The 24,555-nt window shown below is 38.1% G+C and overlaps 3 protein-coding genes across 4 annotated transcripts; 1 reads left to right on the forward strand and 2 right to left on the reverse strand.

Annotated features, from left to right (window-relative positions):
- The first annotated feature begins 914 nt into the window (after nt 1–914).
- Nucleotides 915–9,798, forward strand: abhd11 (abhydrolase domain containing 11). Its single transcript, XM_030153597.1, has 6 exons — nt 915–1,143; nt 2,782–2,917; nt 3,310–3,483; nt 3,697–3,867; nt 4,812–4,993; nt 8,374–9,798. Exons 1-6 carry the CDS (start codon nt 1,019–1,021, stop codon nt 8,507–8,509), a joined length of 924 nt encoding a protein of 307 aa, XP_030009457.1. The 5' UTR covers nt 915–1,018; the 3' UTR covers nt 8,510–9,798.
- bicdl2l (bicaudal-D-related protein 2-like) lies at nt 9,241–16,349 on the reverse strand. The gene is made up of 6 exons (XM_030153594.1): nt 15,283–16,349; nt 13,577–13,696; nt 13,332–13,490; nt 12,626–12,711; nt 12,388–12,508; nt 9,241–11,061 (listed from the first exon to the last, which is right to left on the reverse strand). The coding sequence occupies exons 1-6, from the start codon at nt 15,829–15,831 to the stop codon at nt 10,690–10,692; spliced, it is 1,407 nt and encodes a 468-aa protein (XP_030009454.1). The 5' UTR covers nt 15,832–16,349; the 3' UTR covers nt 9,241–10,689.
- Nucleotides 16,350–18,944: 2,595 nt separating this feature from the next.
- Nucleotides 18,945–23,776, reverse strand: sumf2 (sulfatase modifying factor 2). 2 transcript variants are annotated; one of them, XM_030153596.1, is made up of 9 exons: nt 23,605–23,776; nt 23,325–23,469; nt 23,121–23,235; nt 22,810–22,854; nt 22,560–22,710; nt 21,331–21,386; nt 19,908–19,992; nt 19,599–19,740; nt 18,945–19,520 (listed from the first exon to the last, which is right to left on the reverse strand). In XM_030153596.1, exons 1-9 carry the CDS (start codon nt 23,720–23,722, stop codon nt 19,418–19,420), a joined length of 960 nt encoding a protein of 319 aa, XP_030009456.1. In that variant the 5' UTR covers nt 23,723–23,776; the 3' UTR covers nt 18,945–19,417. The 2 variants fall into 2 exon arrangements, with proteins under 2 accessions (XP_030009456.1, XP_030009455.1); XM_030153595.1 differs by having other exon boundaries at nt 23,325–23,472.
- Nucleotides 23,777–24,555: the final 779 nt, after the last annotated feature.

Here is a 24,555-nt window from a genome sequence, read left to right on the forward strand (position 1 = left end):
TTTGGTGGTGATGGGGGGGCACTGAGCTGCCTAGGCGGAGGTCTGCGCTCTCCGAGTGCTTCTAGTTTAATAGTAAATTAATCATATTTTCATGTAGCCTAAATGAAATAGGAGTTTCACGCAAACTCACCAATATACATACATACATACATACATACATACACACACACACATATATATATATATACACACATATCCATTCCAAGGGAAGAAAATTTGTAAATTCGTTTAAAAAACAATCCTTGAGATCTAACTTGAAAAAACTTTAAACCTATAAAAATAAATGTTCGTGTTCAAGTCGTTTTTTTTTTTTTTTTTTTTTTTACATCATTCCCTACGCTTTATTGAGAGTTGTTTACCTCTTCTAAGTTTTATTTTTATTTATTTTTTCCAACTTTATTAATCAAAATCTGGTTATACATTCAATCAGTTTCATAGAAAAAGACTTATTTTTTCCAGACTGAGCAACAATGTCAAACTTAAGTGAGCAATTTTAGTAAAGAACACCATAAAATAAAATAAAATAAAATAAAATAAAATAAAATAAAGTCAGAGGTCTAATCAAGAATCAATACATTCAAATTTTCATAAACAATCAAGGCTCGTTTGGTTTTCACATGTCTCAGTGTCTTTTTGAAGTTTGTTATTTCATTCTTGTAAATTAAGAACAGTGTGTGTGTGTGTGTGTGTGTGTGGGGGGGGGTCTTCACAAATCTGCATTTGTGTATAAATTGTTTAGCCATAATAACCAAAGTGTTATACATAATTTCTCTTTTTCTGTTTTCCATAACTCCAAATTTAATCGTGTTCAAGTCGTGCCGAAGCCTGACAGCCAAAACTCAGGACTTTACTCCATATATTTTGTGCGTCTGACGTCACGACGCACATCAGCTGTTGACAGAAGCTCCGTTCAGGCTCGACCTCCGGCGCCGTGCATCCGAAGTCCCGTCCTGTCATTCGGGAGGTTTTCAACGCACATGCTGTTTGTCGACCGCCCGGTAACGGACCATATGCTGCCATGAGCGCTTTGTGTCGCATGATCCACAGAGGAGTGCTGAGCGGCCGGTGGTCTTGTCGTTTGCTGGCCGGACAGCAGGATGTGTGCGGTGTGTCTGCCACCGTCCGGGCGGCCAGCTCATCCAGGTATGCCTGCTAGCTGCCCGGCTAACTGCTGCCATCTGTCTGCCTAAGCTCTGTCGTGGTCCGGTGCTTTGTTGTTTGGAGGTGGCAGCTGTGAATTTTTTTTTTTTTTTAATCTGTCTGTAATATTAGCTATTTACTGTGTCCATGCGTGTGTTTGTGTTAACTTTACACACTTTACGTAGATGACATTCAGCCCTGGTTAGCAGCAACCGTTACATTCAGCTCAGCTTTATGCTAAAAGCATTGTAGATAAAGTCTCTTACGTTTAAGTATAAAGCGTCTTGTAACATATTTATTCATAATTTTAAATATCACGAATGTACAGGTTCTGTTAGGCTAAGCTGTACTAGTGGGCCATACAGTAGGTAATATATTGTAAATGAGTCTCTTACATTACACCCATGTACTGTTTATGGAATATTCTGTACTATGTTCACTTTTATTGAGATTTGCATGGCTAATATATTAAATTGTAGAATTTACTGAGTCAAAACAGGTGTTCAGACTGATGAACACTACACCAAGCTGTAAGTGAAGTAGTTACTATAATAGTTCTCAGTAAGCCATGTTTTTATTACGCCAGTAATAGCATTAGTAAGGAGATTAAGGCCATGTTGGATGTAGTTTGTGATGCTGGTGAACCATTGTGGTTTGATGAATATTTAATAATAGTGATTTTATTTATCGTTGGGAGTGAGTCGATATAATACTGAGTGATCCTGTTCTGTTCAAAGTTCAGTTTTGTTGCAGGACTTAAGCATTGTTCTAGGAACTGAGAGCCTATATACTTTTTTTGAGTAATTTACTTTGTAACAATGTCATATCTGCTGCTTTAAGTGTCTTTATTTTGAAGATTTTTTTTTTCAGTCCCTTGTTCCACATCCCTGTAAATTAATAATCTTTTGGACTTTTGATAATTTTATTGAAGATGTGACTTTGGAGTAAGTGTTATGTCTAAAATACCTCAACAAAATAACTACACTGTTACCCATAAATTTGAAATAGAATATTTTTACTTTTTGTCATGAAGTGATTGTGAAAATGTGTAACTGGGACTCAGCATGTAATCACTGCACCTGGTCGAAGGTGATTGCTGATGTGTAGGAATTTAAAAAAAAAAATCTGTCTAACAACATAATTATTCAATTTTAGAGGTGATAGTGTAGTAATTGTATCCTGGAAGTTTAAGTTTAATTCACACCTTTTAAATACGGTCTCAGCAAAAGTAACAAGAGCTTTATAGTGGTGTTTTTATTTGGAGATATTAATTGGTATTCATGTAACCATGCTCTCCTAGGCAGAGAGCTTAAACAATAACTGACCTTTCCAATGATGACATGCTCTGAATATCAAATCTGCTTTAGAACGGTAAATGATTCACAATGAATGGCTTCACTCGTGTGAAAATATTGTCAGACTGTAACTGTACAAGTAGGTTGTACCAGTAGGTGGAAGCCTTTGGTCACATATCAGAGAACAATCGTTACGTCCCTTTATAACCTGTTTGATCTGGACATACTGTGCGTCAGATAACCCCCCAGTACTTTGAAGGAGTTTTATTTATATGCATTACTGCTCCTTTACAGATATTACTCACATACTGGAGTCAGTGTAATCAACATTGTTTTCTTTTTGCAGCCCTGTCAACTTGACCTACGACGTCTTTGATGGGAAGGGGGAGAGTACCCCCCTGGTATTTCTTCATGGCCTTTTTGGCAGCAAATCTAACTTCCACTCAATAGCGAAGTCACTGGTGCAGCGGACAGGACGAAAGGTAATGCAGTGATGAAGACAAAACACCTCACTGTTGTTATATCACAATAACTGGTCTTTATGTGTTTGAAAGGTTTCTCAGCACTGGGAAACTAGACCTCTGACAAAAGTGGGCATGGAACATACAGTCAGGCAGTGTGCTTCCAGTCATTTGATATAGCTCCCCAGCAGTCTGTCCAGTTGTAACAAATACAGACTGATAATAAGGCCTTTGCTTGAAGAATATCACCACCTCAGTATACACAATGGTGCTTTTGTTTTGTGTTGTCACTTAGCTGAGTTGGGCCGTATGCCAAGAAAAACAGAAAAAAACAGGATACAACTGACAAAGTTTCCTCTCTGTCGTCCCTTTCCCTCCACTCCAAGTGTCCTAACTGTCCTTTGTCCAGTTAGGTGCTGACTGTAGATGCCCGTAACCATGGCAACAGTCCTCACAGCCCAGTGCTGACCTATGAAGCGATGAGCAGTGATCTGAAACACCTCCTTTCCCAGCTGCGCATTGAGAAGTGCATCCTCATCGGCCACAGCATGGGAGGAAAGACAGCGATGACAACCGCCCTGATGCAGGTGAGCAGACGCAAAAGGTCACCATGAATTTATTATGATGTCCCATGACATTTTTCACTGTACACCCCTGTCCTCTCTAAACACAGTAATCCTTTTCTTGCTTCAATACAGTAGCCTGCTATGGTCATTACTTTTTGTCATTTGGTTTCCACATTTTGTACCTCTGTGTTTCTCAGTTATCTAGCCTGTTTATCCATCTCTCTCTGTTCATAGCCTGGTTTGGTGGAGAGGTTAGTGGTTGTGGACATCAGTCCAACCCAGACCACTGCACGCGGCAACTTTCAGTATTACATCCGAGCCATGCAGGAGGTGAAGGTCTCCAGTAACCTGCCACGCTCTACGGCCAGACGAATGGCCGAGGACCAGCTCCGCAGTTTGGTCAAGGTCAGAGTTCTGTCAATATAATACTTCTATAAATCTAAAATCAGTCAGTAAAACATTCTTTACTCCATAAATATGTAACAGTTTGTCAGAAATGAGGCATTCACTTCTAAAGATTCTAAATACTTAATGTCTTTTCAGATGTTATTTGTGGGAGTTGATATTCATGTCTTAAACAGCTTTAAAAGACCAAAATAAGGCCCTATCCATACGAAAACGGTTTTGGTCATATCCGCAAAAGTTTTGTATCAGATAGGCCTTTCATCCACGGGAAACCAGTGTTTTCAGTCACTGAAACTGCAACTTTTTGAAACCGGTTCCCAGAGTGGATAAATTTGAAAACGCCAGTTTCGCGTCTTCATCTGTGCGACCATTTCACAACTTTTCTAAAACGATGATGTCATAGCCCCACCTCTATAACCTTTCACCCTTGAAGCAAGATGCCGCTTCACAACAACAACAACAATGGTGGACTACAGAATAGCACTCATGCTACAACAGCTATTTAGTTTATTGGAAATATTTAATCCAAATCTTCAGCTACTCTTTCATTACAATGAGCAACAAACAATCATAGCTAACAATATTCACTACATGCTCTTGGATCTATTGCGGAGAGTTGTTGTTGTTGTTGTTCTTCTTCTTCTTCTTCTTCTTCTGTGGCCTATGGTTTGTATACAGCACGCAAGCTTTATGCACATGCTCCATGTCTTCTTCTTTTTTTGCGAGAGCATTACAACACCACATACTGGCCTGGCATATGTACTACATCTTTTTCAGTTGTTTTCAGTGGCTTCATGTGGATGCAGATATTTCCTGAAACGACTCCGTGTTTACGGAGCACTTTTTTGAAAACAACAAAGAAAAAGATATCGGATAGGAAAAGATGCAGTTTTGTGTGGATATGGCCTAAGTCCAGCTATGAGCTCTGTTTGTCTCCCTTTCAGGAGCACTCGGTCCGTCAGTTTCTTCTCACTAACCTGGTAGAACAGAACGGCCACTACGCCTGGAGAGTCAACTTAGACTCCATCTCAGCACACCTTGATAGCATCATGAGTTTTCCCAGTTTTGACACTGTCTATGAGGGACCTACGCTGTTTTTGGGTGGAGCCAATTCAGCTTACATCAGGTATAAAACACCAGACATGGTTTCAATATCTACAGAGACAGTCAAGTAGGTGAATATTTACTCACTAGATTAATGCAACAAATTATCACATTTACATCCTTATGTAGAACCAGTTGTCATTACAGTTGCAGCTTAGACTTTTCCTCCACAATGACGATCTGTCATCTATAGAAGAATCAGTGGATAGTAATGTTTATTGCCCAGTCATGGTAGTCATTCTCTGGGCCAAATACATGATAACAGCAATAAAGAAAAACATCATACACATGTTGACCTTTACTGTTGTATTAAGAGTCTAAAGATGAAATTTATGCATGCTCATTTGATTGTATGTAGTTTTTCTTGGAGTCTGTTTTGGACCTGGAGCGAGTCATTTGTTGACCTCCATTTCTAAGTTAATGTCTGTCTTGCTTGCCCACACTCATGGTATGTAATCGTCACCTCTAGTTTCTTTTTAAAAGCCTAGAGTCCGTTTTTTTGGTGTAAATTCTTTTATTTGCTCTGAATTCGTTAGTGACTCATTTTCACTTTTACAGTCAACAACACAATATGCCATTAATTTAGAAACAAATGCCGAATACTACCACACAAATTTCACATAAGCTCATGTGCACCTACAAACACAGCACAACAAGGTTATAGAAATTCAATAACAGAGTGGAGAAACAAAATTAATGAGACATTAAAAGAACTTGGTCTGATGATGGGAAATATGGTTTCCATTGTAAAACAAACTGTAATACAAACACAGAGCTAAAAAAAAATAATCAGTTGGGATAAACAGAAAACTGCCCCAAGACCCTAAAAATCCTGTTTTTTTACCTTCAGGCTAAGTATCCTAAAAATTGTTACAATTATATTTGTATGTGTTTCATTAAAGATTAACAGAGTAGAAATGGAATGTAGAAATACTACATAAACAACACCATTTATCCATGTACATAGAGCTGGGGGATATGTCAAAAAATGAATTTTTGATATATATTTTTTCCAAAAATTATTTATATTTATTGCGTATTTTTAGTTAGTTTCTGTGTTTGTATTTATGTATTAATACATTTAATCAATAGTTTTCTAGCTTTATTAACTGAGGACAAAACATGATTAAAAAATACTTTCATCACTAAAACTACATGCCTTATATGAAGAGAAACAAAGTCACAAGTAATTTATCACAATCAGCAAACAGATTTCCTTTTGAGGTTTTTTATGAGCAATAAATGTCTTAAGAGCAATTTGATTGTCTGATAATTGATGAGATTAATTTAATATATTTCCCAGCCCAGTGAACACCAATGGGCCCAGTTCTGTTGTTATAACCAATGTCCGCAAAAAAGGCAAACTCAGTAGACTCAAAGTGACACAAATATAGAGTTAATAGAGTTCAGTAGATCAGTTAAAAAGATATAAAGAGTAAATTCTTAAATTAGAATCAGTTTAGCATGGGTTTAATGATAGTGTTATAGTGATTATTTGAGGGCATCTGTGGCTCAGAGGGTAGAGCGGGTCATCAAATAACCAAAGGGTTGGTGGTTCGAATCCCACTCTTCCCTCGTCTTGTCTAGATTCAATGTAAGCGCTTTGAGTACACAAAATAGAAAAGCAATATTTATATCCATTAAGTCCCAGACCTGAAGTTATGCCTTGAGATCAGCATCAATTATGATGAATTGAGGTGAGTTGAAGTGAAGTGACAGCACTCAGTGAGTTTCCCACATGTTCCTATAGTCTGTTAAAAAGCCTGGTTAAGAAATGAAGTTCTGGACTTAGGTTCACAGACATGAGGATATGCTGTTTTTTTTTTTGTTTGTTTGGAAATATTCAATTATAGTAAGTGACTACATTTTTTAGTTTTTCGTTAACATTGTATCTAAAAAACATTTTACTCATCTGTCTAAGTGATTAATTCCCTTGTACATATGCTTTCTAAATGAGGGTCATAGCAGTTCTCAAACTGCTTCCTTCCCTCAAATAAGTGCAGTTAATAACCATCTCCTTCTGCTCTCTGAAACAAACTCCATTTAGATCAAGGGTGTCCAATCCTGGTCCCTCAAGGACCAGGATTGACCAGGATTGCATGATGTTTCCCTCTTCCAGCACACCTGACGGTCGTTATCAGGCTTCTGCAGAGCTTGATGATAGGCTTATCATTTGAATCAGGTGTGTTGGAAGTGGGATACATCTAAGACATGCAAGATACTGGCCCTTGAGGACCAGGATTGGACACCCCTGATTTAGATCATACATTCTCACGTCCCTTCACAGACAGTCATAGATCTCCTAATATAAAGATGAGAGTAAGTATCATGCAGTAGTGTAACAATATACAAGCCCACATTCTACACATCAGTGAAAACTATCAAGGAAATGAGCCCAGCGGTGACTTGGCACAGAGCACAGCATTTATCTGGTGACTGAAAGTAACTTCCTTTAAACAATGGCGCAGCAAATGACTCAGCAGAACTGTGAAAAACTGATATGTTCAATCTGTGTTGAAATGTGTTTATTTTTGCTTCCTTACAATTTAAAGTGTGTTTATTGTGTGAATGGATCAAAATAAGTAAAGTACACAATTTACAATGATGGGAAATGCAGAAGATTCAGTAATATGGGATTTTTTTTGCTTTTGTTTATGTTATGTCAATGGATATAATTAATATGACATTGTTTAATTTCTATAATGCAGGATTAACAGCAATCTGTAAAATCATTACAATGTCATTGTACAAATTAAATAATATTTTTATTTACTGCTTAGCAGTATTGTGCATACATTCAAAAGATACTTAAACATGTAAGCAATCTCAATCTGCATATGTAATTTCTGCCACTAGAGGCCTTTAAATCAAACCAAGAATAGAATAGAATAGATTTGAATAAACTTCATTCTCATTACAGTCATGTGGAACAAAATTAGGGATAATAGATGTAGTAGGTTATGGGAGTTGTTGTTTTCATTGTTTTTATGGCTGATGAAAACATATCCAAAATGATATAGGCTTTTTTTTGCAGATGACTACATATATGAGTCAACTTTTATGTATTTTCAGTGGCATATATTCATCTTATGTCATATCATTAGCGTTGATATTAACTTAAGTGAATGGGACATGCTGACTTTGACTAAATGAAATGGGCCATTACGCTGACTAAAGATTTCCTTGAATTTGGCCACTGCTCTAAACATTAGCTGTCATCTAAGTAAACAAGTCAACAAAAGTCAACATAAATTTCAGCCAAAAATCCTATAATCACATACCTCTGAAAAAGGTTTAAGTCACTGTAACACATTTTAAAATAAATATAGTATTTAGTATTTTCCTGTCCAGCCCTTTCACCTTATGCTTAGTTTTTTCTATTCCTCTTCACTCCTGATCCAGCTCTGACGATTACCCAGAAATCCAGAGGCTCTTCCCTTACGCTGACATCCAGTACATCCCAGATGCGAGCCACTGGATCCACGCAGATAAACCCCTAGATTTCATCAGCTCCATCATCACCTTCCTACACTCATAGTCGCCTCTGTAACTACAGGTTCAGAACTTTGTGTTTTGAGGGGTCCATACACAAACTGACAGCGAGGATAACGAAGCTTCAGCAACAGAAAGAGTCTTTAATGTCGCTGATGTTTAATGCCAACGCCAGACCAAACTCTCCGTTTTACAGCCGTTACCTTTTAACTATATGAAAAACTGTGCCGTGTAGTGTGGTAGATTTTTTTTTTGTTTTTTTTGTATTGTTTAGCTTCTTTGCCAGACAAGTAGTGTTGCTAGAGTAACTGGTTTCTGGATGTGTTTTTATTCATTTATAACTCAGTAGGAAGGCAGTAGTGGTGATATTTACAGTTTAACACAGTGGAGCTGTTTCAGAGGCGATATACTAATCCAAAGAAACTCCCATTTGCACAGTACTGTCTTTATGTTGACACATTTATGCCATGATGAGAGGAAAAAGTGGCTTCAAGTACAATCTCTGGCTGCTGAAGTGAATCAGCAGCAAAATACTTATAGAAATTTTGACAGCACTGGAATGAAACAAATACTGTAAATATCTCTCTCTATATATATACATATATACAGTATATATAGATAGATATTTAGACAAATGAAGAGAGTGCAAATATAAAGCTGTACTTTGTGCTGTTTAGTATCAAAGTGGCTGTGAAGCAGATGTTAATGTGTACAGAAAAGTGTTAAGAACTGTTGACGCTCTTTTCATGCTGTATTTTATGTTTTATTTTTGTTTTCTCCTCACTCTTTCTGTTTATTACCATTCTGTCAGAGTTGAGGGTTTACAGCTCATTTATCCACTCTACACTGGAGGTCAGTGAGAACGCTGGTTACATTTTTTATGCAAACAATATCCTCTATGAAAAACGAGCTAAAATGCAGTATTGCTATTGTATAAACTGTTGCCTGACTATCTCAGGTAACCATTTCCTGTTATACACTTATCTACTCTTCAGTCTGTCTGAGTAATGTTGTCTGTGTATCTGGTCAGTTTCATCTGATGTAATGTTTTAATGAGATATGTTTGGCCAGTTTATTACCTGTATTTCACTTAAACCCTTTTTATGGCTCAAGTCTATATGGGTATTTCACAAATATATGCTGCAACAATGTACATTGTTATCTAATCGTAATAGTGATGATATCATTTCTGTTCTCATGGTTTCAACGGTCCAGTAGTGAAACTGCCATTTGTTTGAATAAGCAGGGTGTTGTATATTTGTATGTACCTCTTTTGTCGAGAGCTTGTTTTCCATTTCTGTAAAAACTTGATATAAAGGAAAATTTTATCTTACAAAAAAAAAGCTAAGTGTCGATTGGCAGCTGGGTTGCCAGTTCTGTATAAATTCTTATATGAAGGCATCTCCCTTCATGGAGCTGGTGTAGTTGTTTATGTCGAGCAGAGTTTTAAGTCTAAAAGACTTCAGATAATCAAAACATACGCGTAGGGGAAAACTTGTTTTATTCATTAGTGAGCGGAGAAACACCCCTCATCCTTCTCAACCACAGGACAGATATGTCTTGTTGCACAATGTAAACAGATTGTCTGGGTTTTTTGGCAGCACTGACATTTGTATGCAGGTCCTGCTGTGGTGGGACAAGAATACGTCAAAAGAGACTTAACAGTATTTGAAAGCTCGTTTACTCCATTATTCAACTGTTCAAGCTGTTTGAGACATTGTTGTGTGTTCAGGATCGTACTGTTTTACTATGAGCATGCCTCTTCTCTTGTCTTCAGGAGTGACTTTGCTGTGCTATAATTGTGTATTAAAATTAATTGTTGCCAAAGTGGTGACACTAAACCGAAATAACTGCATATATACATTTTAAATGTTTGGAACAGGCATATACACAAGGGGAGTATATATCAAAGATGTATAAACTGATACTATTCAATAAAATGGGGAAAAAATTACAAAATTGTTGTTTATCTTACTTTGTGCATAAAATAGTTGACTACGGTGAGTACGAAACAAACTTCTACAAATAATTTGAAGGATTTGCAGAACAATTGTTTTTATTTACAACAAGCAACATAGAAGAAAGTGAGTGTAAAGCTTTTGCAGTGTCCAGCAATCACTCGACTCACTCTTAATCACAGTTTTCTGTATTTCCAAACATACATTCAATTGTTACATGTGAGAGTAGTGCATGAATGAATGTACAAAGTGCACAGTGATCACTGTTTTAATCTAGTGATACGACTTGAAAGCCTGCTTCGTCCCTGTCCCTCTGGGGGTCGGACCACACATTGTCCTGGTCTCCTTGACGACTACTTTTGCCCTTCCTGAGCTTCCAGCGCAGGGTGCCAGAGGAAGGCATGCTGGGAGTTGGAGCAGTGGAAACGGGAGGTCTGGGGATGGAGGCTTGGTTTGAGTTAGCAGTGGGAGTGGGAGTGGCAGTGGCGGCGCTGGTGGTGGGCAGAGGGAAGTTGGCCGGCCGCTGGATGGGCGGTTTGTTGTTCCTCCTCAGGATGCCCAGACGGGACGACTTCTTCTGGGACTGCTCAGACTGCTGTTGATACTGCACCTGCTGCTGGAGCATCAGCTGAAAGTCCTCCTGTGAACAGCACAAGTAAACAGAGAAGCATGACAGGATGGTGATAAGCAAGAAAAAGTAGAAGAAGCCAGATCCAGTACAAATAGCAGTAGAGACAAACGAGTAAATTCCTGAATTCAAAATGTAAAATGTACTTTTAGTATCAGAAAAGGTTCCAACGTTTGTGTTTTTACTGCTTCTCATCACTAATGAATACAAGAGCTTGTTGTTCCTTTGTGTGAGGCCCATTTGAGATACTTTGTACAGGGTAGAGTAGTAGTTTAGTACTGCATCATACATAAGCATATCATTTGTTTTTGTGTAAAAAGCAGTGGGTGAAATGGAAGAGTGGGGGGATTCTCTCCCTTTGATAAACTAAACAAGTGAAAACCTTACCTGAATAAACTCTGCTGCCCAAAATGTAAATGTCCCCTTACTTATTACTTAAATAAACTAAAACAAAATCAGATAATTGTGGGAGGAAGAGAATGAAGTTAACTGAACAAAATGTATTTGTAAAATTAGAAATGTTATCATGTAAACAACGTATTTTGTGTAGTGTTCATGGGAGTGTGTTGTGGTGCAGCCCTTTAAAAATATGTTTCCTAAAATATTTTACATAATTGCAGGTACATTAATTAGTGTTTTGGAGGCTTTTTCCAGTGCTCACTAGAGGAATTGTGCTCTAACACCTTTAAGTGGTTTTGGTATATTTGATCGATATGGTGTGGCCTGGGAGCTGGGGGGTGTTACCATGAGGCCCTTCCCCTCTTTTGAAAAAATAACAAAACACCTATTCACAAAAATTAAGTGCAAAATAGCTTGTAGCAGAGTTACAAGTACATTATTTCCATCTGAAATATTATGGAGTCTAAGCACAATGCAAAATAAAATGGAAATACTGAAGTAGAAACATGTCAAAATTGCTTTTATATTCAGTTTTTAATGTAAGATTCCACCACTGTCACACAGAAGATAAGCACAATCTGTATCTCAGTAGAAAACTCTTCTTTTAAGTGTGAAGTATTTACAGTTTAATGCTGCAGTGAACCAAGCGCTCACCAGATGAACATACGGGCCTGGGGCCAAAACGCAGTGGCAGGATACCAGCTGGTAGTTAGCGCCTGCATGTACTTGAATTTTAATTATATAGTTTGTTTCAGTTGTTAATGTAATGTGTGTGCTTTAACAATAATTACTTGTGTGCTTCTTTGTGTTTGTGTGTATACTCACTGACCTGATTTTCTAAGCTTGCATGTTTTCTGACTCCATCCCTAAGGCTTCAATTTTCTCAAATATATTTTGCTCAGTGCTCACACACCTAGTCTGTCTCTGTTAAACATTTACCTTCCAGGCCTCGACCTCCAGTGACAGTTCCAGACGTTTCTGCACAGCCTCCAGCAGCTGGTTGTTGAGACACATCATCTCCGTTTTGCTCCGCAGAAGCTCGGCCTCCATCGCCTTCTTCCTACAAAGCAGAACAGAAAGAGTGACGCATTTCTTAAGATAGAAAAATGTATCTCAGCTTCCTTTTTTTAACTGATTTGGAGGGAATGAGTAGAACTGTATGTGTGTGTTTACTCACTTCTCAATAGCCTCATCTCTATCCCTTAGTGCTTGCTGGAGAATAGAACTGTCCTCTGGTCCATGTCCTTTTCCAGGTCTGACCTTCTGAATGAACACACAAGTAAAGCAGTTTGAGTTTAATTCACCTCTTTTTTTTTTTGTCTTCCACTACTTTCTGAGTCTAATAAACCACTCTGTTGTCAGACACACTCCTATTTGTGACTTCCTCCTGACTCATATCTGGCAGACTCAAATCCCTAACCTATAGTGTCACCTGTGAACCTGACGGGCCACATTCCAGAGCCATAAAACCCAGGTGGAGCAAAAATGTTCCTTTCAGGGAAGTATTAAGGACTGATACACATCATCACGAGGTCACTTGTTTTTCCTTTCAGTAATAGTATCCATGTTCAACTATCTTGTTGACAACAGAATTCTTGCGCCCCCCCCCCCACCCAAAAAAAACCCCCAAAAAAACATGAAAGAACCTTTTGTCGACTAAGGTTAGATTTTACAGAGAAAGGTATTGTGTTGCCATGTTTTCTACATATGTGCTATGATCAAAAACTCTGTCTACATGTCAATAATTAGCCACCTTTGTTCACAAGTACAAGCAAAGCAAACACCCTTGTGAGTGACATGCCCTCTAAAATCAACGCACACAATGACTGCAGTGAAATGATAAGAGTAGGGATCATTATTGTACGTGCAGGTGTTGCCCTAACCTGGTTGGTGTGATTGATTGCTAAAATGCGAGCCACGCTCTGCAGCTGGACCAGGGCTGCGTCCAGGCGGTTTTCACCCTCAGAGTGTGTGCTGAGGCTGGACTCTGGATCAGTCAGTGGATGCAGGAGCCGCAGAATAGACAAGACCTCCTCAGTGACCTGTGATGCAAAGACAAGACATAAATGATGTTGTTCCTGAAGCTGTACAATGTTTTCTTCCCTGATATACTGTCTGTAAATGTTACCCGCTCTCTATGCTGGCTCCATCCTGGTCCATCTCTGTTCTCCTGCAGCTTGTCGACCTGGGCCTTGAGTTTGACACTCCGCCGACGGGACAGCTCCACCTCCCTGCGCACTTCTTTAAGCTGCGCACGATAAACATCATATCAGTACAGTTTAACAGCACACGCATTGTTTTTACTGTGCTGCCGGTGTCATTTCTCCCACACATATAAAGCACCATCTCATGACATTTTAACACAGTGTAAATAGAAACTGCTAAACTAGATTCCTGGGTGAAACTGGAGAGGAGAAATCCAGTCATACCGGCTGAGAGGTTTTTCAGCACTTACAGAGATGGTAGGGGAAGACACATTCAGAGTCTCGACCACAGTAAAAGTACCTACATCACAGTGTGAAAATATTCTACTGCATGGAAAGGTTTTACATTTGAAACTTCACTTAAGTAAATGTATTATCTGCAAAATGTACTTGAAGTGAGAGTCAGCGTGCAGTAAAATTGTTCATGTCACTGTTTTACTATTATATATCCTTCTGAGACCCAGGAAAGTAAATGTTTTGGCTTTTTTTCCATTAAATAATTGTCTTGATTGGAAAAAGTATGATGTAACAGTTTTTTTTTCAGATACAATTTTTATTTTTATTTTTTATGGAATGTCCTTTGCAGTAGACAGGGCTTTTTTTGTAAGTAGAGCTGTGAAACTTGTCGCCTACAGAAAACAAAAATGCATTGCTCAAACTCAGGAGGATATGATGCTTTAGGATTAATTTTACTGCTGTACATGTTTAAGGTTGAACCCATTTGAAACTCTTCATATACTTGGCTTTTTGATATTTTCTATAGACATCCAAGAGTGTTCTTAAACACTTCATTTTTCTTGAGAAGGATTTCAATTTCAGCCTGTGCAGGAACACTTCATCTCTTAATCAACACTGAGATATTTAGTTTTCACTGGACAGACAAATGCAATGAAGTAGAAAAGTACATTATCTGACTCTGAGATGTGTAGGAAAGAGCAAAGGGGAAACTTTTTACTATTAAATATTATTCTGGTGATTTCTATTGACTAATTTATACCATCGGTATATCATCTTCATTTATGTTAAAGAAAACACAAATTCTCTCATGTTTGTATCAGTGGAACAAATATAAATGTAAATAGAATTATTGAGTACATATTCCTATATACATTCCCTCTGGAACTAGTCTTTGGTTACGTAGAGGTGTAAAGCCGCATGAAATTTAAAGTATGTATGCTTACGTACAGTGCTTTAGTAAAAGTACTTAGTTACATTCCACTACTGAGTACATACATTGTAAATATGCACAAAGGAATGCATAAGCAGAGAGCGCTAAATGTGCAATGGAACTGTAGACATGTATTAATAGACATAAAGAGGGCACTATCATCATCAGATGATACTGTGGCATTGTGTAAAATCATCATTTTTGCAGCACCTGGAGGATCACTTTGGTCTAACATTAGAGTTCAGTATTATTTGGATCACACAGAAGGACATTATCTTGTACCCCTGGAGTCCTGACAACTTGATCCTTTATTTTATCTTTTTGTAAAGAATACACTGAATGACAGTTGAGATTGTCTCCTCCCTGTATAACTGGTTTTGAAAAACCTGCCTGTAGAAGAATAGATTTAAAAACCACAGGACACTAACAAGCCTTCTGTCATGGAGACGGATAAAGACCTACCGTGTCTGAGACATGTGATACCGTCCTGCGTCTGCCGAGCGGCCTGCCACTTTTAATCAGGTCTGGTAAAGTCCCATCTATGTAATGCCTCTGGAAAGGGCTGCCTTCACCTGCTGAGTTTGCCGACTCTGAGGACTCTCCAGTCTGTTCTGAGCTCAGATCACCTGGACTGTCCTTCTCGTCAGACTGGCAGGACCTCCTGTCCTCCTCAACCAGCTTCTCCTCTCCCACATCTGTTAAACTGAGCTCAGACAGCAGACAGGAGGCATCAGCAGGTACATGGGGAGCAACTTCTTCCTCCAGCCCATCAGTGTCTAGATCCCTTTGTTCTCCATCGTCTTCAGGTTCCTCTGGTTCTGAAACTGCCACAGACACTCTTGGTTGCGTCTGCACTGGCAGGATGGTTGGTCGATAAACTGCAGATCTGCCCCCAATTGAACCCAGATGTCTGCCCTCCAGTCTGGTTAAAGAGTTGTAGAGCTGGTCACTGGAGGTGAACGGAGGCCTCAACCTCTCATTCAGGACTGAGAAAGGCTGAGAGTAGTCCATGATCAGCACTGAAGAAATGACAGTAAAGTCAATTAAGTCATCTGCAGATACAGAGACAGTGTATATGAAAGAGCCAGAGCCCAGAGCAGGAGGGAGGACGATGACGGTCAGAATGCCTCCAAACTAGTTTTTCCTGAACTTTGTGCGTCTTCACAGGCACACGACATGACAATGATGTGATGTCACCGGAGGCTGTGGCTTCATGTGGCCCATGTGGGACTTCTTCCTCCTTGTGAGTCGCTGCACAAACACATGACGTGCAAACATACCAGAGCCGCATGTCAACAAAGGGAGGAGACCTTTTGAACCTGTGATATAATTAAACTATACCTGTTTGACGCATTATGGATTTAGACTGCCCTTTTACACAGCTACAATCAACACCAAATAAAGATTAGATGACGAGAAGTACATTTTTTTCCCTTCCTTACCACAGAAAATTAGTCATCAATTTATTTTAAGTGTGAAACTTCATTGGGGAAAACACCGATTGTGGTCATTCTGCACATCATGGAGGAAAAAGGCTGATTTTATTGGTGACAAATCGACAACATGAGCGGAGATGAGTCAGTGACATGTACTGAAAAGGAACTCAGTGCTTTATATGATGTGGGGCTGGCTACAGTACAACAACAAACCTAAACCACAATTATTATTTCCAAACCTCTTCACTGTATCCTTTTGTGTTTATTTATTCTGCAGTTAAGTGCATATGATGTTCTGCCAGTTTTTGCTTTGACCCATTTTTCACTCAACCACCTGTCAACTACAATTATAATTAATGTACGCCCAGTTGTCTAAAACTTACAGGAAGTGGTTAGAGGTTTTATGCATTGTCTTTCTTCTATCTCTATTCTATCTTCCTTCTATTTCAATCTGTGCTCAATACTCTGCATGTTTCCTTCTGCAGAATGTAGGTCATCATTAATTAGACCCTTTACACACATGAATCCAGGCTCTAAGAGGATTACAGTAAAAGTGCTCGCTGTAGTCATTTCTGTGTCATTTTTCATCCTCACTAATCAAATTACGTTAAAAACTACTGTATTTATTTTTGAAGCAAGGTAAAATCTAACGCTAGTCATTTATGATTAAATTCATTAAAACCAGGGGAGGAAAAAATGGGTCGGCCAGTGGATTGAACAGCTTCATTTTAGAGTAAAAGATATACTGTGATTAACAAAAATAAAACAGGTCAAGGCACATTAAAATCAGTTCTAAAATGTCCTCAGTTATCAAATTCTTTCATTTTGGTAAAATAATTTGATTAATCAATTAGAGCTGGGAGATAAGACCAACAAATTAAATCTAAATAGAGGGCTCTAGTTTAACTTCACCTACTTCCAAGGCGCACGGAAGAGAAAAACTCTCTGTAGGTCGAGAACTCCAGCAACACTCATCATGTAGAAGAACTTCATTTCATTCTAGATATAAAATGATGGCTTTCATCAGGGTGAAATACATTTTATGGATGTTATGGATGATTCAGTATTTAAACCAATTATTTTCTGGCTGCCTGAAATGAAGACAAAAACTATTTAAATCATTCTTTCTTTACTACAGTTATATGCTATACATGAGAAACACATTCACAAATTATATAAGAAACATTTTGCATAGTTTTTTTCTTTCTTATTTTATTTTGATGACTGTAATTGGATTAGTATATGATTTGTATGATTCCTTTTTTAAGGGAAGGTATACTCAGTGCCAATGAAAACGCAACACTTGAATGTGTTTTATTGTTCCTGAGCTGCATCAGTATGTTTAAGTTTCACCTGTATAAGATAATCCCAATTTCTTAACAGCCTGAGATGGGTTGAGCTATTGTCACGCTTGAATGAACTTGTCTGCATTCATAAGACTTGTTTTTCTCATTGCTCAGCAATGAACTGCTCAACTTAAGGAATTGTGGTCAGTTAAGGAGTGGTCATGTTCTGTATATAAAGGCAAGCTGAAAAGCACGAAAATCATTTGCAATAACTCAGCGATGCCTAGACTGATACGTTACCAAAGATGCCCTGCTATGGGGCTCCTGGAGGCCAGAATCTCTGCTCAGCAGGTGGCGCGCCGTTTTGGATGCAATGTGTCCACCATAGTCAGGATGCAACAGAGGCATGAAGAAACTGGCTCAACTGCAGACAGACCTCGCCCTGGACGAGCACGTGTGACCACACCACAGCAGGATCGTTACATTGAGCTGCAGCACCTCCAGGACCGCTTTGTGACTTTTGGTTTTGGGGGTCCTTGAGTTTCTTTCTTTATCCTTATTTTTTGTCAACAAATTTGGATGTGATTTTTTATTTTTACTGTATAGAAATGGCCTATGATTAATTCCAAAGAGCTTATGGAATAAAAATCCTCATCAATTAAAAAAAAATATAAGAATCTTCAAGTGTTGCGTTTTCATTGGCACTGAGTATATTTCCATAAGCAATTTTTGGCCTCTGAACTCTCCTGCATAATGTCCTAACTTTTTAAAAACTGTGTATGATGTACAGCTAAACTAAAGGTTGCATTTTCATTGAACAGGAAAGGAATAACCTCCATTTTGCAATTTAAGCATTTTTCACTATTTTCAGAGCAAAACCTTGATGAATACTGAAAATTCTAGGTCTGCTACTTCAAAAGTACTTAAAATTTTAACTCTTTAAATTAGACAGCATTAACAGGAAGTGTATATGCATAATTCCTACAAGTACTTCCCACAAAATGCTTGTGTTGCAAAATAGTTTCACAATATGAAATTAATGCAAAATGCTGCAAACATTGAGAAACTTAGCTCATCTGTGTTTTATCATCCAATGTAAACTGTCCTTGTTAAACTTTCACAATAGCAGGATTGTCCATATACACCACACAAAAACAAACCTAATTTTGCCCTGTGTGTGTATGAAAATGTGAAGAAATGTATCAGAGGTCCTGACGACACACTGTTTTTACTATTAACTTTAAATCTGTTTGGTGATCAGACCTGGACACTTGGCTTTATGCAGTTAACAAATACCCGAGAAGGACGCAGAACCAGAACCGGTTCAGTCCATGTTCCCACTCAGTCGGTCACTAGTGAGACAGTAAACAAAATAAACAAAGGCAGGATTAGATGAGGCCACTGCTGAAGCGACGGCTAGTTTACTTTCTAGTCACATAAAACACTCCACAAAAGCACAGATCCCAGTGTGAGGAGGGAAGACAATCAGTGTCCTCTTTCATCCACTCAGTCGGGGTTTAGATTTTTTGTCCCTACCATGACGGTACATTGGCTTCAATGAAAACCCTCTTTGTGAAAGTTTGAAACAGTAAAAAAAAAAGTTTATTCCTTAAAGTTTCACAAAGGCACCAATGTTCAGGTATCAACAGTTCAAGTAAACTTTTTTCACTTATTAAAAATTCAGAATATCTCCATGGGAGAAATACAGTTTGTCATTACATCTATATCACAATAATTCTTTTTTTTTGTCATTTTTACTTAATTGGTCTCTTGTTTCTATCCAGAATCATCACATTCATGTACCTCATTGGAGTTATCACTGGTTCAAGCCAGCGTCATCTTCATTCACTCTATGTTTTTTCACCCTGTTAGTTGCTACAGTTCAGTTTTCTCCTTTTTCTTTCCTTGTTTGCTTCCAGCGGAGGCAGCGCACCTGAAGCCCAGGTTATCCGAGGCAGAGTCTGGAGTGTTTCCCATCCTGCGGACACACAATCAGAAGCAGCGGTTACTCCCCAGGCTCAAGGTCTGATGATACGTGTTTCTTTTATTAACACACCTGGTAGTGATTCGGGCTTTGTGATTGGCTGTGCCATCCACAGTGTCAATCCAAGACGCCCCACGCAGCACATACATTGGTCGCGCTCCAGGAAAAGGTGTAGATGTCCACTCCCATGTGTTCCCCAACATGTCATATAATCCTGTGAGTACAATCAACATGGCATCAATACATCAGTTATGGATTCATTATGACAATATGAAAACGTCATACTTTCTTTAGACTTTAATCAAGTTTTGTAAAAACATTTTCCCATAAGTGTAATCATTACATTTTTTATTCATAGTTAGTTTTATTTAGTGCATTTACCGTAATTGTTCTGAGGAGGAAAAGCTGTGACAGGGGAGATGCCGTGGAATCCATCCTCTGCAGTGTCTCCATCTGGAAATGACCCCTATCACATAAAAAATTGATCAGTAACTACTATTGAAAAACATTTTCTACAATTATTCATGAAGTGATTGTGAGCATTTGTCTGACTTTAGGACATTATCAAGTCTCGTGCAATTTTTACAACTAGTATTTGTTGAAATACGAACAAAAATATCAGAAAATACAACTCTAGGCTGTAAAAACTAAATCTATGCTCTACCTGAATTTATACAACTGGACTAAACATGCTGTATCAAACACATACACACTTATATCGACAGTAACACTTCTAAACAGGTTAAGGTTAGAGTAAATTATCAGGGTTCCTACAGGTTTCTACAAGTTAAATTTAAGACTTTTTAATACCTTTTTAAGACTACTTATAACAGAATTTAATGCCCATTTCACAGTCTATTTCAAGGTTCAAGGTTCAATTTACTGTCATCACATGTATATACATGAAACAAAATCAGTACTCAGGACCATCAATGTACATCGTAAAATTTCACGTCCATACTTGCAAAAATTTGTGAGTCCTAGAAAATTAGGAAATAGGAAAATTTATTTATGTACTCCAGTGCCTTGATTTGCACCGTTTTGAGTCATTCCTCACCGGGGGCTGCAAAGTTGGTGGTAATTGGTTCCTAATTTAATATAAATTGTTGGGTTGGAACGGGTGGAACTGAGTAGACTAATGTTATTTTCTTTGCAGCTTGGACATTTAAACACAATACAGAGAACAAGTTTATGGTAATGTGACTTAAGACCTATCATATCAAATTTAAAACCTTTTAAAGACTTTTTAAGGTATTAAAAGCAGATTCGTTGATTCAATATTTTTAAGACTTTTTAAGACCCTGTGGGAACCCGGATTATACTGGCAATCACATCATGTTGTCAGAAATTTTTATTACCTTAAAGATAATTGTCTGTCCCACAGACAGACAAACTAGGCCATTATCCTGTAAACATCTACACAGTCATGAGAGACTTAGACTACATGATTGTACATAGAATTGTCACACAAACACACACATCAATATCAAATAGAAAAGAAAAACATGCAGAAAAGGCTGACATATCACAAATGGACTTAGTTGTGGTGGACATGGCGACAAATGTGGTGACAGATATGAGAAGGAGGAGAATGTCAGAAAAGAGAATGTTTAAAGTGGTTTAAAGAGGAGATCTGAACAAGGTAGTTTAAATGAAAATACCTGTGCACAGGAAATATGAGTGAGAATCTAGTTTCCCAATGAGTGGGAAAGTAACTGATGTTCACAAGTGCATTTCTAGGTAAACCATGATGTGAGGATTACATATTTTGCTGATGCAGTGTATATGAACATAGCAGACTAACCTGCCACAGGTTGGTTCTGTTTGCTTGAAACTTGTTTCCCCACGGGTAAATCCGACCTGGAACACACGAGGCAGGAGAGGTGTTAGGACTCACCAATGTGGTTATGAACATTTGTCTTCAGAGTTTAAAGTGTTTCTCACATGCAGCTGAATCATTACCTCAACAGTTTAATCTCAACACAAAATACATTGAGACAATGTTGTGCGATTGCTCCAACTACTGCCTGAATCTCAACAAGTGACACTTTACAACAGAGCAAATCCAGACCCTCCTCAAGACCACATAAATAAATAAATCTGCTCCATAACCTCTCAACTTAAACATCTAATAGATCATCACATAACATGCTGAATGGGGAGGAAAGGCAAATTAAATGAGGGTGATGGTGCCAGATGGGCTGGTCTGAGTATTTTCACACACTCTTGATCTGCTGAGATTTTCACGCACAACCATCTCTCGGGTTTACAGAGAATGGTCTGAAAATGAAAAAAATATTCAGTGAGCATCACGTCTCTCAGTAAAAATGCCTTGTTGATGCCACAGGTCAGAGAATGGCTAGACTGGTTTGTGCTGACAGAAAGGTGAAACTCAAATAAACACTGGTTATAACGATGCACAAGAGCATCTTGAATGTCCAACATGTCAAACCTTGAAGTAGATGGGCTACAGCAGCAGCATATGAATTCGACGGCCATTTTATTAGGTTGAACTGGTTCTAGCAAGGTGTGCCTAATAAAGTGGCCACTGAGGGTATAATTATTATATAGACAGTAGAGGTACCTTTGAGTCAGTAAGGTCAATTTGTACTCTTCTCCAAAAGATGGAAAGATTTTATAGGTGATTATTATTATTAGTTATTTATTTTATTATTTAGATGTCTGCAGCTCAGGGTAGTTGGGGTAGAAGTTTGGGGTGAGTGGATAACAGAGACAATAAATATTTAAACATGTTATGGAGGTGTCCTATCTGGAAACCTTTCAAAAATATTAGTATTACTCTTCCAATTTGCCCTACTCATATGTATCCATTCATTATTTTTGGGATTGTTATATAATAACTAACTACGAGGAACTTCACTCTTCATAGATCCAAATCAAAATATGAGATGCTTAAATGTACATAAGCACAAAACGTATCTGTACAGGACAAGATGCTGTAGTCAAGGGTCAAAAAGTACTCATGTGTCAAAGAAATCAAATCTTTTTGGAACAGAATCACAAAATATCTACCTTGCAGCCCTCCACGTGCAGCCCATTCCCACTCCTCTTCAGAAGGCAGTCTCTTCCCCTTCCACTGGCAAAACAACTGGGCATCATTCCAGCTCACCTGAACCACAGGGAAGTTTAGGCGCTCCCGGATGCCTGAACCAGGCCCTGCAGGCTGAAGAACAAGAGTCAAAAGTCTCAAAAGTAGGTATCAGTCAGAGCTGTGGTGCATGATGTGAGAAACAGAGATCCAAGTTAACGTGTGTGAATTTACCTGTCTCCAAAACACCCGCTCTATTGGCAGCCACCAGGGAGCAGACTGGAGGGGAAGGATTGAAAAAGTAGCATTACGTTCAGCTCAGCTGAGGCGAACTATTCACAAGAAATTTGAGAAGCTAATAAATGTTCCTTTTATCAGTAAGCCTGAATTATTATCACATATGTTTAATTTACACTGAAGTTTGCTGAAAACAGATAATGTTCGCAATTTTTCTTACAAAAACTAAACAATACTGATTAAAATACAAGTTTATAATTAACTAATCTCATTATTTTTCAAATAATCATAAATCTAAATTCCATTACCTCTATCCTCTGTGTGACTTTGCTCTTCATCTCTTCTGACACAAAATCTTGAAACACAAAACTCCAGCCAAACGTCTCAGCTTCAGTTTTGTATTTCTGTGCTCTCACAAAGTCTCTGTGGTGATTTAAGGCTTGGTTAGCTGGTACATTAACTGTTTGTAACTTACTCATTACACAACCTGATCATAAAATGGGTTTAAATACCTGAAATCCGCGTTTGTGACCGGGTACTTGTCTATTTTAAAAGGCCCAGTTGTCACCTCTCTGGCTGGGGACTCTCCATCTCTCCCATCAGCAGCACTGGTTCCCATTATCATCTTTCCCCCTGGTATATCCAACATGTCATCCGCTGCTGTGTGTCAGGACGACAAACCTCTAAATATCACTGATATGTGGACACTGACGATGTCGTCGTATCAACTCGGAGTAAATGTCATTTATGATTCCAAATGGTCAGTAACTCACAATTAGCTTTAAGTCTTACCTGCCGCTGTCAGTAAACACACAGTAAATATCCATGTCAGAATGTTCACAGTCATTTTTACATTCAAGTTTGGTGGAACATTAACGCAACATAAAATATTAACGCAAAAAATGCACATTGTAAGCTATTTTCAACTTTCCCTAGCTAACAAACTTCACCGTCGTACCGGAAACTGGTCCGACGACGAATATGTTCCGTGTATCGTCAAATTTAAGTTCCGCTTTAATAAAATATTAAAATGTGTTTTTGAGGGAATTTTCAGACTGGTGTGCTAAATTGTATAGGTGTCGTATTTTTAACAAAGACAATGTCCCCTTAGAGCACCATTTAGACAAAGAACCAGACTATGATAATAAAAAAACCCAATGTGTAATAATTGTACAATACATTTTATAATTAAAAAAAAAAACTATTACTTACTGGTGGTATATTTTACTAAAGTGTAACATGAAACCACTGCTTTCTACTATAACTTAAATAATTTCACATACTTGAAGCACACATTAGTAACTTGGTCAAACAAATGACCAAAATCACCATCTCACTCACTCAAAAAACGGTTTAACAGTCAGTATTCAGATGTTTAACACCTGTCAGATCTGGATTAAAGGAAAATCCATAGATTTTGTTCTTTAATCATTATTAAATCTATAAACTGTGATTCCCAGGATATCAGACGAACTGACATGAGCAGTGTCTTTTAAATCTCCTTAAAATAATTATAGAAAGTTTACTCCAGTAGATATTGTGACTACCTACGTTTTGTCTAAATGTAAACACAAGTCCCTTACATGGGAAACATTCAACAGCTGTTTATAACAGACATGGGGTTTATTTAACCACATTTTATGCTAAAGTTTAGTCTATGTATTATTGACACATCAAACATGCATGTTCTGTATCAAAACTTAAACATTAGATTTCTCACTGGGTAGATTATTTCCTTCAAAC

This window comes from Sphaeramia orbicularis, chromosome 14, assembly GCF_902148855.1.
Source record: "Sphaeramia orbicularis chromosome 14, fSphaOr1.1, whole genome shotgun sequence".
NCBI lineage: Eukaryota > Metazoa > Chordata > Actinopteri > Kurtiformes > Apogonidae > Sphaeramia > Sphaeramia orbicularis.

Coding starts and splice junctions, on each gene's coding strand:
- abhd11 (XM_030153597.1), top strand. CDS start 1,019: ATGAGCGCTTTGTGTCGCATGATCCACAGAGGAGTGCTGAGCGGCCGG. Junction 2,918..3,309: donor TGCAGCGGACAGGACGAAAG/GTAATGCAGTGA, acceptor TTGTCCAGTTAG/GTGCTGACTGTAGATGCCCG. Junction 3,484..3,696: donor TGACAACCGCCCTGATGCAG/GTGAGCAGACGC, acceptor CTCTGTTCATAG/CCTGGTTTGGTGGAGAGGTT.
- bicdl2l (XM_030153594.1), bottom strand. CDS start 15,831: ATGGACTACTCTCAGCCTTTCTCAGTCCTGAATGAGAGGTTGAGGCCT. Junction 13,491..13,576: donor GGAGCCAGCATAGAGAGCGG/GTAACATTTACA, acceptor TTTGCATCACAG/GTCACTGAGGAGGTCTTGTC. Junction 11,062..12,387: donor TGGAGGTCGAGGCCTGGAAG/GTAAATGTTTAA, acceptor TGCTGTTCACAG/GAGGACTTTCAGCTGATGCT.
- sumf2 (XM_030153595.1), bottom strand. CDS start 23,722: ATGTGCATTTTTTGCGTTAATATTTTATGTTGCGTTAATGTTCCACCA. Junction 22,711..22,809: donor AGCGGGTGTTTTGGAGACAG/GTAAATTCACAC, acceptor CTTGTTCTTCAG/CCTGCAGGGCCTGGTTCAGG. Junction 19,993..21,330: donor ACAGAACCAACCTGTGGCAG/GTTAGTCTGCTA, acceptor TTTATGTGATAG/GGGTCATTTCCAGATGGAGA.